General features: G+C 39.1%; 1 protein-coding gene across 2 annotated transcripts in view; it reads right to left on the bottom strand.

Moving 5' to 3' along the window:
• Nucleotides 1-4,267: 4,267 nt before the first annotated feature.
• il1rapl1a (interleukin 1 receptor accessory protein-like 1a) overlaps nucleotides 4,268-15,810 on the bottom strand; it is a 75,446-nt gene continuing 63,903 nt past the window's right edge. The window contains exons 7-12 of one of the 2 annotated variants that reach the window (XM_059499871.1): nucleotides 15,660-15,792; nucleotides 10,098-10,243; nucleotides 7,794-7,940; nucleotides 7,439-7,609; nucleotides 6,787-6,831; nucleotides 4,268-6,568 (exon numbers count right to left, since the gene is read on the bottom strand). In XM_059499871.1, the coding sequence (XP_059355854.1) occupies nucleotides 5,847-6,568; nucleotides 6,787-6,831; nucleotides 7,439-7,609; nucleotides 7,794-7,940; nucleotides 10,098-10,243; nucleotides 15,660-15,792 (1,364 nt within the window). In that variant the 3' untranslated portion in view covers nucleotides 4,268-5,846. The remainder of the gene's footprint in view (nucleotides 6,569-6,786; nucleotides 6,832-7,438; nucleotides 7,610-7,793; nucleotides 7,941-10,097; nucleotides 10,244-15,659; nucleotides 15,793-15,810) is intronic. The other variant, XM_059499872.1, reaches the window with a different exon arrangement.

Here is a 15,810-nt window from a genome sequence, read left to right as displayed (position 1 = left end):
AGAGTAGGCTACCATATGCTACTACTGTCTGAAACATCCAGGAGTAATGCCTGCTGTTTATTTACTATTTATTAAAACATAACTGACACGTGATATTTATTAAGTACTTTATTCTGAACAAAGGAAAACAGATATGTCACAATTTATTCACGTTTGCCTCCATAAATTTGGCTTCTGGCAAGACATTCAGTCAACAGTTTACCCGTATATTATCCCACAGACCACATACAAGTAACGTTACTCTATGCTGCCAGTGATTTTGGTCCAGTATTTTCTGCTGATACCTTCGCTGCAGCGCTGTCAGTGAACTGTAGTGAGCTGGATCTAGTGTTTTTATCATCATCATTAGCTGCTTTGTCCATCACTTCTCGTCTTCTCTTCCCCTCTAATGTGGAACTGAAGTAGCACACCGTTTCTCCCTGGTCTTCTTCCGCATATCCTGCATGAGCATTTAAATTCGTCCTGCGTCTTCTTTGGACACGAGATCGTACCTCATTAACATTGTTTCACAAGAGCCGCAGATGGCTACAGTCGTGTCCTGAAGTTTGCTAACAAATTCCTTCAACACAACCACATAATCCGCCTTGTTAGCAAGCTTATTTCCATGAAACAGGCTGTATTTATTACATCTGGATGGATTCAAACCGAACACAGAGTCTACACACATTTGCTGCTGTTTTAATGGGTGTTGTCGTCTGTACATCTGGCTGAGACTCTTGTGCCATGATTGAACGGGTTTGCCTACTCTGTTCTTTGTTGTTTCACTTCGGTTAGAGAAGCGGAGTATTATCGCTAACTACTGTAGGCCTACACCTTTTGAATCTTAAATGTCGTCCTCAAGGGGGCGCTTTAAGCCGCATTCAAATCTCAAATCTTCAAGAGTTAATTTGTCCAATAAATTAAATTAACTAATGCTTTACTCACCCTAGGTGTATATGACTTTCTTCTTTCAGACCAATCGGAATTATATAAAATTGTCCTGGCTCTTCTAAGCTTTATAATGGCAGTGGGCAGTTGTTTTTAAGCAGTCCGAAAAAAAAGTCCAATAAGTCCCATCCATCCATATTAAAACGTGCCTCACACGATATTTATCTAAATAGGACATAAAAAGAAACCAATTTTCATTTATCACTGCATTTACTCAAGGATTTAGTTATTAAACAGAAGTGTGTGTACCCTTGGTTTTTGTGGCACTGAATTAAAATAAATTAAATAATATATATATATATATATATATATATATATATATATATATATATATATATATATATATATATATATATATATATATATATATATATATATATATATATATATATATATATATATTAGGAAACATTTATGTCTCCTTTGACATTTCTGATGTGCATTCAAGTTGTAATAAAATAATAATAAAAAAAATATATATATATTAAATAAGGAAACATTTATTTTATTTATTGTATTCGAGTTATTAAACTGGAAAAAGTCAAGTCCACCAAGACAAACTTTAATAATATTGGTTTGACAGACCTTGCCTGAGGTTTAAATTAGTTTTAAAAGCTTAGGTTTGAAGGTTGTATAGGATCGAGATGTGTTTAAGGGGAAGGTTTTAAAGGAGCGCTGCACAGCAGGGATCTGTGTTTACTGTACTGTTTTAGAAACATTATAACCCTGGCCTGGAAGGACATCTCTTACATCCCTGTACCCAGAACTCCATGTGCAAAATCTTTGAATGTTATTTGACCCTCAGTTCTCCTTAAATGCATGAGGCCTCTACAGTATATGTAAAGTATTTTAATCGGAAAAAGGTGAATTAATCGATACCATGCATTTTGCTTATCAAGCTACCTTGCTGGATAATGTACAACAGCATTTGAATAAAACTAACTCTTCTGCCGTTAATACAGTCCAATCCCAAAGTACCTCCTACATGATGTAAATGTGAACAGCAGGCTTGTCCTTTGCATCAAAGCGCTGCTTCAGCAAGTCCGCATGAACAGCCCCTCATCCGATCCAACTGCCGCTCCTCGGGGATGTGTGCTGCTGCATCTCCCCTGTTATATCATGTTAATATATAGCAGTCAAGTGCAGAGTAACAACAGTCACCTGCTCCTTTCAAGTATGCTGATGATACAGCTTTGGTCGCTTGCTAGAAGGATGTAAATAGTCTATTTCCAGTATGTTGACAGTCGTGTCTTCAGGTTTGATAACAGCTCCCTACACATTAATATCACCAAGACGAAGGAGCCATGATTAGAAAGTTACGCTTGAGCTGGCAGCCCAGGATGTGAAGAAGGTCACAAGCTTTAAATATCTCTGCACTATAATAGACAGTAACTTTCACAGCAACACTGACTACATCCAAAAGAAGTCAAGGCAAAAGAAGAAGAAGAAGAAAAAAGTTAATGTTGGAAAATTCCACTGGACAGCAAAATTATATAAATCCTGGCAAAACTTTGCTATAAAAGGATCACATTGTTATCATTAGTTAATCATTATATATCAGAAACTAACAGCTAATGTTAATTTCTCTAAATATTTATTACGGTAATACATTTGTACTATTTCAAGTTTATATATAAATACATAGGTATAAATGAACAATTTAATATATCATGAAGAATAAACAAATTAACAATGAACAATGTCATTTTTACAAATTATAATTAAAGGAATAAAGAAAAATTTGATCAAAAAGATATGACGAGTTTGTTTCTTCACTGGAACAGATTTGGATAAATTTAGCATTATGTCACCTGCTAATGAATGGGTCCTTTGCAGTGAATGGGTGCCGTCAGAATGAGAGTCTAAACAGCTGATAAAAAATCTAAATGACCCAGAAGTAATTCAAATGACTTGCAGTCCATCAATTAATATCTAAAGAAGTGAAAAGCTGCATGTTTGTAAAAGCCATCAAGATGTTTTTACTTAAAACCATGGTTTCCGGCTAAAATACAAGTCCTCTATCTGTAATATTGCTGACTCCAGTGAAAAGCTTGTCTTGACTGAATCAGGAGAGAAATAGGTACAGCTCAAGCACTGTTTAAAAGTGAAATTGTGAATTTTTTTGCAATGTGCTGTTAAAACATCTTGATGTATTTGCTTCTTACAAATCCAGCTTTTCACAAGACGTTCATTGATTAACTAGTCATCTTAATTTTTCTAATGCAGTTAGAAAACGTCCATAATGTTTGGACTCTCATTCTGATGGCACCCATTCATTGCAGAGGATCCATTGATGAGCAAGTGATGCAATGTTAAATTTCTCCAAATCTATTCTGATAAAGAAACAAACTCGTCTACATCTTGGATGGCCTTAGGGTGACAAAATATTTAGTAAATTTTCATTTTTGGGAAAACTATTATAACCTAAATAATAATTAATGTAGAAGTATTGTTCATTGTTAGTTCATGATACCCAATACATTAACTATGAATTAAACTTTACTGTAATGTGTTGCATTGGCCGTTATTATCTTCAAGTTATTGAGATGTCACTTGAGTATTGTTTTTAATTATGTCTATATGTTTTTATTCAATAATTACGTAAAGTCTTTTTATGTAAAATATTTATTAATGGTATCTGTCTACATGCTATTTTCAAAGACACATTTCCATTGTACATCAAATCCAAAGGATTATAAAGCATAAAATATAATTTTTTTAGATGTCACAGTCTGTAGTTATACAGAAAAAAGTGCATATATTAGATGTTGTTTTTCTCTTTTATTTAAAGAGGTGCATTCATATGCATATGATATGAAATGATTTTTTGCTTACCTGTAGTATCCAGTACGTAGCATTTTGTTCATAAGCATAATTGAAATGTTCAGTTTTAGCAACTCACCTAGAACCTAAAACTTTGTGTTTCTCAAATAGGTGTCTTATACAGACTACCCACTGTCAGAGAACCTCTTCACACACACTCATGTAGGTATTTGTGGTTTATGGGGATATGGGTGTAATGGATTTTATACTGTACAAACTGTATATATCGCCCTAAACCTAATCCTACCTCTTACAGGAAAAAACAAACAAACACCATTCATGTTTTTTAAACCTTTTGAATTGTGGGGATATAGGCAATGTCCTCATAAACATCCTTCACATTGTAATACCTCTGTCATACCCATGTCATTATACAAATTTGTGTTCCCGTAAACCACCCAAACCAGTGCATTCCTCACACACACACACACACACACACACACACACACACACACACACACACACACACACACACACACACACACACACACACGTGCACAAAATTTCACTGACCAGCTTATAGTGGTTTGTGACTTTACTGTACACAGTGAGAAACAATATAAAAAGAAAAATGATTGTGTCTCTAGAGAGATCACACATCTCTCTGTGATAGCTATTGTTCTTAATACAGTAAATATTCAAATCAGGATACACAACTAGTCTCTATGCATACTCAAGAGGTAAACATTCATACAAAATTCTAATTATCTTTTATAAACAATTTTTTTTTTGTGACTGAAAAAAAAAAGAACAAAGAAAAATAGAAAAGAAATTACAGGAATCGTTTCTGATCCTTTTATCTTTTTTTATACAGTTAGACCTCTTTTTACTGTCAAACCTCTTGGTTCTGATTCTAGCTTCGTGTTTTTCAGTACATGCTGCCATAATTGAAAAACCTCTAGATCAGGGAAACTTCTAGACAAGATACAACAAATACATGTTGACTTTGGGCATTTATTAAATCATATGGTATGTTATCAAGCGGAGTTATCTGACAATCTATACTAGAATGCGAGTATACAGGCCTGTGTTCCTCTGTGAAACATGCCAGCATGTATCTGAGTCACACAGCAGCTAGAGGAGAAAAAGACAAGCATATAACCAGTGTGTTAAGACGTCAGACTGAGAGTTAACACATTAGAAATGTGAAAGAAGGTGAAAAGGTCTGCCTGTGGATCAAAAGTCCTAGACTACGAACATAAATAAAAATGATTATTCTTTCAGAAGTTAACATAGAACATTTCCTTCTCTCCACAGATGAGAACAATGTAACAAACTGTATAAAATACCCAAATGCACAAATAAGAGAGTCTCCAGTCCCATTGTCCCATTGACCCTGTGGTATTAGAGAGAATCATCACTCTTCAGATATAAAAATAGATTTCTCATCATTTAAAACCCCCTTAATATTTGAGAAATGGTGCTGTTCCTCTTGTAAAAGAAGACAGCACCCATCTCTGCTCACCTCTGTCGACCCCTTTAGGCTTTCATATATTTTGCATAATTTGTAATATATTTCCTTCTTGAAAGTTTTGCAATTAAAACCATAAATACATACCTTACATCGGACAACAGAAAGAGGGACGCAACAAAACGCAGTAGCTTCCGAGCAAAAACGACAGTAGCTAAAATCAAACGAGGAATATTTCAGTCCATTTCAAAAGAAAGAAGAAAAAAGCAAAACATCTCAATCAAATGTCCATGTTATCAAACCTAAAAAAAGAGGAAGGGACAAAACAAAAAGCATCAAGCGTTAACGAGTAAAAATAGATGGCGTGATCAAACCCAACATGGAGACAGGAAGACAGCGGTGCTACAAATATAACGCTAACATCTACACGAGACCCTGTATACCTCCATGTGGTGTGATTTTATATGCTCAGTTCACGCCTACAGATGCGGCACTATGATGTCCCTCGCCACCGGATCAATGCCCAAAAGAAGACGCACATCCTCAGACCCACTTAGCGTGGACAGAACGATCATTCTGCTCACAGGAAGCCACTAACCTCATCGTGTCCTGTGCTGTACGTCAGCTTATTTAGTCCCCCAACTGCCAGGCGGCCCAAACCGTGCGGGTTTCGGATTCTCTGTGTTTACCAGATGACACTGGAGATGCTCGTCTCTCTGGGCAGCAGCGGGAGCATGGCGTTGTTGCCGTGGTGCTCATCCAAGCTGTGCTGGCGCAGGGTCTTGTTGTTGACAGGCCGCTGGCCATTCAGGAGGGTGAGGGGCAGGTTGCAGTAGGTGTGCTGGGGCGGCAGTGTTCCTCCGGCCGTGAAGGGCAGCTCATAGTCGTAGCTGCGATAGTGCGAGTGTTTCTGCCGTGCCAGCGAGTGCGAGCGGTACGAGCTCCGCAGGGATGGGCGCAGCTCGGGGTGAGCCGGCGCCAAGGCGGCAGACGTAGCTGTAGCCATAGAGATGGCCGAGACGGTCTGCAGGTCGGCGAAGGGGCCGGGTTCACTGGCATCCAGCGCGTGATTGGTGAGGGTTTGCTGGGGGCGGCGGTACGGCATGGTGTAGCGGAGCTGCTTCCAGAAGCGCGAGCCAGGCTTGTTGCTCTGTGGGCCATTCCAGTGCACCACACTCAGGCATTTAATGGATTGTTTTAACTCCTCCACGTCCTGGTAGTTAATGACTCCTCGCAGATCGGCACACTCTATTAAGATCACTTTGATGTCCCCTGAAACCAGAGAGTTGCGCAGACGGGACTCCAGCTCAAATATACTCCACCCGCGACGCAGCACATAGCTCGGGGTCAGCACGATGATCAGGCGTTTACTCATGTCTACGCAGCGGGACACGTCCTCTATGTACGCTACAGGAGATAAACACCACAGACAAAGCAAGAAACTGTAATAGCAAAATAACAGGTGGCACAAGGACTGAAAATAATGCACAGCTGAAGACAAACGCACATTTAGGACAGAACAACCACAATCATTCATGAAGAACTATCTGCATGCACAATGTTATGCGTGTTGTGCGCACCGTACATGTGTGCACGTGTGTTTTTGCATTCAAACAAAGCTGTACCTCTAAGAAGATGTGTGTCATCCTGGTAATGTTGACTGCTCATACCTGGACATAAACATTCGGCTTTCAGACACAGCACACACACAGGGCAAAAACACCTGGCATATGATGCAAACAAACACACCGCGTCACATAAACTGGCTCTGATGGCTTGCAATGGAAACAAATGGTACTATTATTATTGCCCACATTTTGGAATATACTTAATTTTGGGAAAAAATACTTATTTTCTTATTCAACCAAGCTATTTTCTAGTCAACATAAGGCTTTCTGGTCATATTAATGCTGATGAGGGAGTTTAATTACAAATTATTAAATTACTTTGCAGTATTAGGAAGCAAGATAAATCCAGTACTGCTATCACATTAATGAACAAAAAATGTCACACTCCATTATGAATGATCAAGGTGTTTTATTAGTTCTGTACAATTAGTGCTGTTTGTCAAATCTTCACACAACTTTCTTTTGTGATTGTTGTGGGTTTCTGAATACACTCCCAAAACTTCACAGGAATTCATTTCTCTGACTATTCCTGACATTTCTTTGAACGTCATGAGCTAATGAAAATGTCTGAAACATTTAAGACAACATTTACAAACACACTAACAAAGACATACTGTACATTCACACAAAACACACATTCGGCACGTACTGCTGGTAGGAATGAGATCTCGGTCAGGGATGAAGAGTTTGTATCCGTAATGTTTCTCCAGGACGTCAGGGAGAATCTCCAGAGCAAAGCGCTCCTCTTCCTGTAATTCCTGACCCCATTGGTCCAGCTCAACCTTACTGTAGGACAGGTACGCATCATACTCTTTATTTTCTGAGGGGAAAAGAAAGAAACACTTAACAATATATTTTAGAAATATTACAATACTTCTGACGCAGAGAAAAAAAGAGTTGTAACTCTAATAATTCCAAAATAATGTAGAAATTAGAATCAAATATGTAACTGGTGCAGTGTCGTGCTCATTAGTTCCTGTAGGGGGAGTGTGTGTGGCGTTTACCTCCGTCTGTATCCTCCCCACCAAAGTGATGCCTGTAGCAGAGCAGCAGCTCGATCCTGTAGCACTTATACACCGACAATAACAAAGCCAACAGCAGAAGAATCGCACCCAGTCCACCAGCCAACTCCATGGTGTACATCAGCTCCACTGAGAGAGACAAAATGGAAAGAGAAAGAACATATTACAAATATAATACTCCTGGAATAACATAGCATAGCATAGCATACTTTTGTACAACATTTGTGAGGGAAGAATCCTATGCAGCATTGCTAATGACAATCAAATTAAAAACAAAAGAGAAATAAAACATTTTATACTAGCTATATAAAGCAATATATTTTACATTTATTGCTAAATATGCATATTACGCATACAGTTACTTAAATACCACCTTTGACTCTTTGTTATTTACAGTGTTTTATGGGAATGGGAGGTCTTTTTGCTAGTCCAGATTCTCTTTCGCTTCTGAATCATGGGTAATGTATTTTTTCACTAGGAATAAGAGTTTAACATGATTATTTAAAAAACAAGTTGAATGACATTATGATTCAACAACCATGAAGCTCACAGCAGATCTGCGTTTGAGGGTTTATAAGTTATTATTCAAAATCAATTCCCTCTTGGAGGAAACAACTAGGATTTAAACTTCCATCACCCGACAGATAGATTCTATTACAGAAACATTCTAAGCCTGGAATACTACTTCATTCGTTTGTAACCATGGCGATTTTAGTTGGAAGACTGAATTCTTGACAGATTTTAATATGTGACTCAAGAAATTACATGGTCACTGATTCCTATTGTAGGATGCTAGGTGTGCTGGCATCTAGCTAAACTGGCAAGACTTCCTTTGTCAGTAAGCTTCACCAGCAAATCTACCAGCCAGATCAGCACCAAACCAGCCTGGACCAGCATTAAAATTCATGCTGCGCTAAGGACATACACAAGGGGTGAGAAATGCAAAATGACTTCAGAATGATTAAGCGCTAATGATGTTCATATTGTTCAAAGCTCCTCTGCGTTACAGCTAATGGAGGAAAACACGCAAGATAAACTCAGATGCTTCAGAGAAGGTGAAAGATTGTGAAAGCATGTGTGTTTGTGACCTCAGCAATGAGCGGAAGGAGAGAGAGGGGTTGCATATGAGAGATTTGGTTTGTGTGTGTGTTTGTGAGTATGTGGCTTTGAGATTATCTGCAGAAATATGTGTGCATGGTTGAGACGAGTTGAAAGAGAGAAAGAGAGTGTGTGTTTATTCATCTGTGTGTGTGTGTGTGAGTACGTTTGAATGAGTTTTGAGTTGGGCTGAGAGGGAGAGAATGTGTCTGAACTGCTGAAGCCGTCTCCTCCTCTGAACTGCCATTAAAAGAGAAGATAGGATGCCTTCAAAGCAGCTCTCTCTAAAAGAGAGTGAATTTTAGATGCTGATGCATTTCCCGAAAGGAGAGAAAGAAAGAGACAGAGAAGAGGAGGGAGACACAGGAACATGCTGTGTTGTTTATGTAAAGAAACCCCATAGCACATTAAAGGGATAGTTTACCCCAAAAATGAAAATCCTGTCATCATCTACTCACCCAAACCTGAATGACTTACTTTATTTTGTGGGACAAAAAAGGAGCAGCTTTGAAGAATGTCTGAGCTGCTTTTTTTCATACAGCAAAAGTAAACAGCCGGTGACTAGGGGCTTTCAAAATATAAAAAAATATCACAAAAGATTTTTAACAATGACAATCATATTTTTTCAGCAGCAAATTGTAATATTAGACTTCTGAAGGATCATGAGACACAGAAGACTGGGGTAATGGCTGCTGAACATTCAGCTTTGTCAGGAATAAATGGCATTTTAAAATACATTTAAATATAACACAGTTATTTCAGATCGTAATAATGTTTTACAATGTTACAGTATCTTTAATCAAATAAATGCCTTGCTAAGCATAAAGGACTTTCAAAAAAAAAAAAAAAATTGTAATGTATATGGGGAAAAAAGATTATATTTTATTATATCTTATATTGCCATCTGTTCATCATATAAAGACACTTTATGTTTTATAAATGTCTATTATATGAACTCATTTGATTGCACTTATTTGACCGCACCTGATCACCATCTGCGTTTTCATTGTCTAAAAAAAAGAACAGCCTTAAAATTCTTCAACACATTGTGTTTTTTCATAAAGGAAAGTCATACAAATAAACAAATGACAGATTTTTCATTTTGTGTGTGAACTGTTCCTTTACATGAGAAGCAGCTGGTATGACTCAGTCGGCTGAGTTCATGTGTGTTATGGCTGAATGTGTTACCTCGTTTCCCAATCTGTACATTGGCTTGTCTTCTCCCGTTGCCGTTTTCTGCATAACAGGAATAATTACCCAGATCTACCTCCTCCAGTGAATCTATGGTCAGAGTTATGGACACTTCCTGTTCACCCAGGTGTTCTCTGACCGTCCTGGCAGAGAAAATAAAAACAATTAGTCATTGTTCACCAAGGGCTGTGGAATAAAAGTTTTTTAATTAGCCCCTTTTGATAGAGGATTTGGGGGATAAATTTTAGACTGAGCAGCTTGTAGAGATTAGAAATTTTGGGAGGAAGGGTTTCAGGTTTGGTCGGCGTTCAACAAATGGGGCTTTCATTTAATTATAACAACACATTTTCACTCTCTTGTTTGTCCTGGCTGAATCATTTGAAACTGAAATTTAATTTAAAAGATGCTGACATTGCGGCTCCTTAACTGCATGTAAATGCAAATGCATTCGGTGCATGTTGCGAGATACATTTCGCTGTGTTATTAGGATGTATTCAGCGCTTGCTCAGATCCAGCTCTCTTTCAGACAGGGGAATTAATAATAGTGTGTCATCACAGCGACCACCCCTGCTAGATATAAATAGGCTCATGTACAAGCTAGTGATATTAGTAATTGAAAATGTACTGTCGACATCTCAGTGAACATTTAAAGTGTGCTTTACCGTGCACTATCTATCGTATTGAATAAGCGATTTCATAGTGGAAGCTAGTTTTAAAAGCAACTGTTTCTTGTACACAATTACAACACTATGGTGGTACAGTGATAGTAATACCACTGAACTTTGATATATGATCATGGTACTGAAAGATAACCTTACAGTTATTCATTTACTAAGGTATTTACACTGAACTCCAAAGTATGGCCAAAATGCTGGCCCCGCTCCCAGACCTGTACATCATCTTGCATTTCATACAGTTGACTTATGATAAATATGATGCAGGATAGTTTCTGAATAAATCCGCATTTTGAGCATAGACTGTAAAAAAAGATTGACGAGGCATCTCCACTTCCTTACACTATAGAAAAGCCAAATCATCTCAGTATGGCCCAAGTGTGCAGCACTTGTCCTCAAAAGTGAAGCCATCGCGTTTCGATCGCCTCCAGGTGGCTGGTCCCAGTACAGGTCATAAACCCCGCCCTCTCTATGTAATCTAATGGGACGCGAGACAAACTTAATAATAAAATTTCACTTTAAAAATGTTATTTTCAAACATGGTTCATGATGTAGAGTTTATCATGCTGATGTAAGTTAGGGTGTTCATTTTTTAAAATAAGTTTGGTTTTATTAAGTTATGTGATGCTAGTTATGAGTGTGACATCATGATTGATAGCTGAGACTGACAGGCGCCAACGGGATCTTCAGGAAGAGATTGGAGTTGTATTTACCTTATTTTAACACAAGCGTCTTATACGAAAATTCAGCAGACAAAAATTGGACCAGTCAGGCTAATTTAAAAAAAGTTAAGGGGCATGTGTTTGAAAATGACTCTGCGGGAGGAGACGTGGCTCCACTTCGTTTGCTACTGCGCAGACTCTGGTCCCAAATCAGCGCGATATGGCTGCGCCCTATTGGGATAATGGTGGCTTCACTTTTCTTCAATGGAAGAGAATGAAGGTGCATCGTTCATCTTTTTTTACAGTCTAAGGTATGGCCGCTGCCATCTTGATTAAATTACATCATTTGGAGTTGGAGAGTCTGCACAGTAGAGATTTGTTTGGAGCCAGAGTCTGCCCAGTAGTGTTGAGAGGTGGAGCCACAGAATCAGACTCCCACCCAAATTCCCGCAGACCCAATCAACCATAACGACACGCCCCATTTTTATAGCATCAAATTACTAGCTAAACTCAAACTTATGACAAAAACTAACAATTTAACATATATTAGCGTGATAACTATCTTAAATGACCAAAACCATCTTTTGGAAAATTGTATTGGAAGTGTAATTTATTTTTTTATTTTGACTCGAGTCCCATTTGTTTACATGGAGAAGGTGTGGTTTATGACCTGTGCTGCAGCTAGCAACCAGGGGGGGATCAAAGAGCCTGCATCTTGACTTTCCAGGACGTGTGAGGTACACCCGGCTTTGAATGAATCGTGTGAATCAATGATTCATAGAGAGAGTCGTTTTCTTCATTCATGAATGAATCAGCCATTTCAGCGAATCGACTCATAAAGACATTTACCGTCACCTGCTGGTAGTTTTAAAAAAAATAAGCAAATAAAAAACATTCAAGTTCACAGAAATAAATAAATTCGGCCATCATTTACTCATAGGGTGACCAGATGAGATTGGTTGAAATTCGGGACGGGGGGGGGTAATAAAGATAATGAATGTCAAACGAAAGTGACTGAACCAATCATGTTTTTATTAATATAAGTACATACATATAATTTGATATAATATAGAAGTAACGTTAGGCTATTTTTATACTTCAAACTGAAGTTAATGAACCAATCATATTTTTATTAACAAGTACATATGCATATAAATTGATAGCCTAATACGTAGCAGGCTATAGAAGTATTATTTTGAACACGGTGCCTCACCCTCGACCGGTCTGACTTCTTCACGCGACTTCTGCCTGCAATTTCCTAACGGCTGCTGCAACTTGCGCTCTCTTCATCTACTCTATAAAGCAAAAAGGGGACAAAATGGTCGTATTGTCTTTGTGCATATAGCCTAGATGAATTAGATAAATTAATAGAAACAATATAACTTTAATTCACACTTGAGCTATATAGCCTACCGAGGTTGTGGAGGCTCGACATCAGCATATTTTGCAGAGCTTTTCACTGCTGCCAGCACTCCCGTCTTTCCCAGGATGTATTTATGGAACTCTGCACAAGTCATCATTAAATTCATTTTTACTTTGATTTCGCTGCGGACCAGGTTAAATGAGCACCTGTTTCTCACATCGGTCCAGGCACCTTTCAATATTGAAAACACTCGTTCCGAGTAAGCATTGCTCACGGGGATGCTCAAAATGAAAGACAGTAGCTTGGCATACTGTGGGAACGCAGACGTGCTCCTGAGTGCTTGGGCCCAAAGCGCACCTACAGGGTGACTGTGTATTTCCAGATGAGGCAATATCTCTTTCAGAACACAGCTCTCGTTGTAGAGCTCATCCAGGTCGAGTTCATCATCCATCTGAAGGGCCGATACAGCGGCCGTTAATTCCCTGTAGCTGATTTCTTGCTTTTCCTTAAGATTGAAACACTGGATGTTGAACAGGTGCCCAGATTCTGAGAAGTTGAACCATTTCTCAAGGTATTGCTCCGCGATATCATAAAAATTTGTGAATTCTCTCTTGAGCCTGTCAACCCTAAGATTAACGGAGGAGAGGAGGACGCGGTCAACTTTTGCTCCGAAAAAAGCATCTTTTTTGCGCTGCTGGAGTTTGGTTCGGAGGCCGTTCATAATGTGTAATAATCAAGTGTATATACTTCAACTGAGGTGAGACTGTCACTCTCAAGACTCAGCACAGCACCAGTGAAAAGCTTTAAAGTGTTTTGCAAGAAGAAGAGTGTGACCTCCAGCTCGCTGCATTCATCTTCCTCTCCATGCTCGTTACCCTGGAGCGCATCCCAGAGGACACGGGGGCACTCCTCCTGTCCCAGTGACAAGAAGTAGCTGCGCACCGCTGGCCAGGTGTTGACAAGTCTGTCAATTGCAGGGTGCAGGCTCAACCAGCGTGTCGGGACGTAACGCAACAGTGTTTGGTACTCCATGTCAGCAAATTCAAACATTTCTTTGAGGGTGGAAACTCTCTTCGCAGAACAGCTGAAATGGTTGAATGATTTTATGACGATAGTCTCCACATCTATTTGCAGTGCATTGCTGGCACGTTTTACTGCATTGTGTATTATGTGAGCTGGGCAGTTTGCGGGAAGGATCTTGCTGTTGATTTTTTTTAGATTTTGGTAAATGGAGTGTTTTCTGCCGAAATTCACTGCCGCATTGTCAGCCGAGTAAGCCGAGATATTATTGATGCTGAGTTTGTGTTCCTTTAATTTATTCAGTAAAGTGTCAGTGACGGCATCTGCGGTCTCGGCTGCTTGTTCAAAGAAATCAAGAACTCTGTTCTGGATGCCCTGCTCAGGAGTCCAGAATCTCACAGAGATCGGGAATGTTTTCACATTGCCTTTATTAGAGGCATCGGTTGAAATGGAAAAGAACATATCTTTTGACTCGAGGCATTGGGAGAAGTCAGATGCGAGGGGTGCCAGGACGTTTGTGACCAGTGCTTCAGCTTTTGTGCGACCGCAGCTAACGAGTTTAGCTATGCCCGAATCCGAGTACAGTTTTGGTGTTAACTTCATCGCACAGTCAAGCGATCTGTATGATTGTTGGTGGGCCACACAGTGGAACACGGAGGTCAGCTCAGCAGCAGCTATTTTATTATACATGGAATCATTCTGCTTCTTAAAGAAGGACGAGACCAACGTGTTGGTCTGTACTGTCGCGGTGTTGGTACAGTGTAATTTGCTGCTAGCATGCAGCCTAACATCTGCCTCCCCCCCGTGAGAGACACCAAACTCTTTCCTACACACTTTGCAGAATGCTTTACTTTCATCATGTAGGGCTTTTGCAATCCATGGATACCTGCCCACCCACTCCTCCCGGTACCTGCAGAGACGTTTTAGCTTTTTTACAGCGTGTTGGGGTTCCGGTACACCAGCCATGTCAATTTCATGAATGAAAATTAGCTTATCAGTGCATATCTTAATGCGCGCCTACGGTATATCTAAAAAAAAAAAAAAAAACAAGATGCTGCAGCCAATGAGCAGCCGGCGGGGGCTGGTTGCCAGGCTGCAGGATGACTCAACCTCGCTCCACGGACAGTTTTTTATGTTTTATCAGACAATAACTATTTAAGATTTTGCTTCAGTATAATTTTCGGTGGGATTTGGGATTAAGATTTTGCTTCAGTATAATTTTCGGGACAATTAGAGCGGGATTCGGGACAGCAGCTTAGATTTCGGGACTGTCCCGAATTTTTCGGGACGTCTGGTCACCCTATTTACTCACCTTCATGTTGTCTCAAACCTGAATGATTTACTTTCTTTTGTACAATATAAATGAAGGTGTTATGGTTATCAGTGACTTTGAATGGATGAACAAAAAATACTGAGATGTTTCTCAAAATATCTTCTTTTATGTTCCATACTTTATTAGGCCGTTGTAGCCTAAACATTTAACACAATAATAGCTTTAAATGATCTTTTGGGGGTATTTTCACAGCCACATTTAGTTTGCCATTAATTAGATTGATTAATCATAGCGCCCTGTAATTAATTATTTTAATCAACTGACAGTCCTAATAAATATACATATATACATTTACTGAAATACAGTAAATAAATCCATCTGTCCATCCATCCATGATGGTCTAAATTGTTATTATACATCTGCTGTGTAATTTGCATGCAACTCTAATGTTTGCATATGTGTTTCAGTCTGATATTCTTAATTAAGAACATAGGCTATCTTTGAAAGATTGTTTGACGAGGGGGTTGTTTTGAGCTTATGTCTCAAAATGTTTGTGTTCCTTCTTACTTGATTTCACTCTCTCGAATACGACTCTGGTCCATGTCCTCAATGAACTTCTCTCCTTTCATCCAGTAAACAAGCGGACTGATGTCCCCACTGTACCCAAAGAAGGCTCGGCATGTCAGGTTCAGCATACTTCCTGCCGGGGTAAAGGAGG

This window comes from Carassius carassius, chromosome 19 (assembly GCF_963082965.1).
Source record: "Carassius carassius chromosome 19, fCarCar2.1, whole genome shotgun sequence".
Taxonomy (NCBI): Eukaryota; Metazoa; Chordata; class Actinopteri; order Cypriniformes; family Cyprinidae; genus Carassius; species Carassius carassius.
Note: the sequence above shows the minus strand (reverse complement) of the source record. Positions and strands in the feature narration are given on the sequence as shown.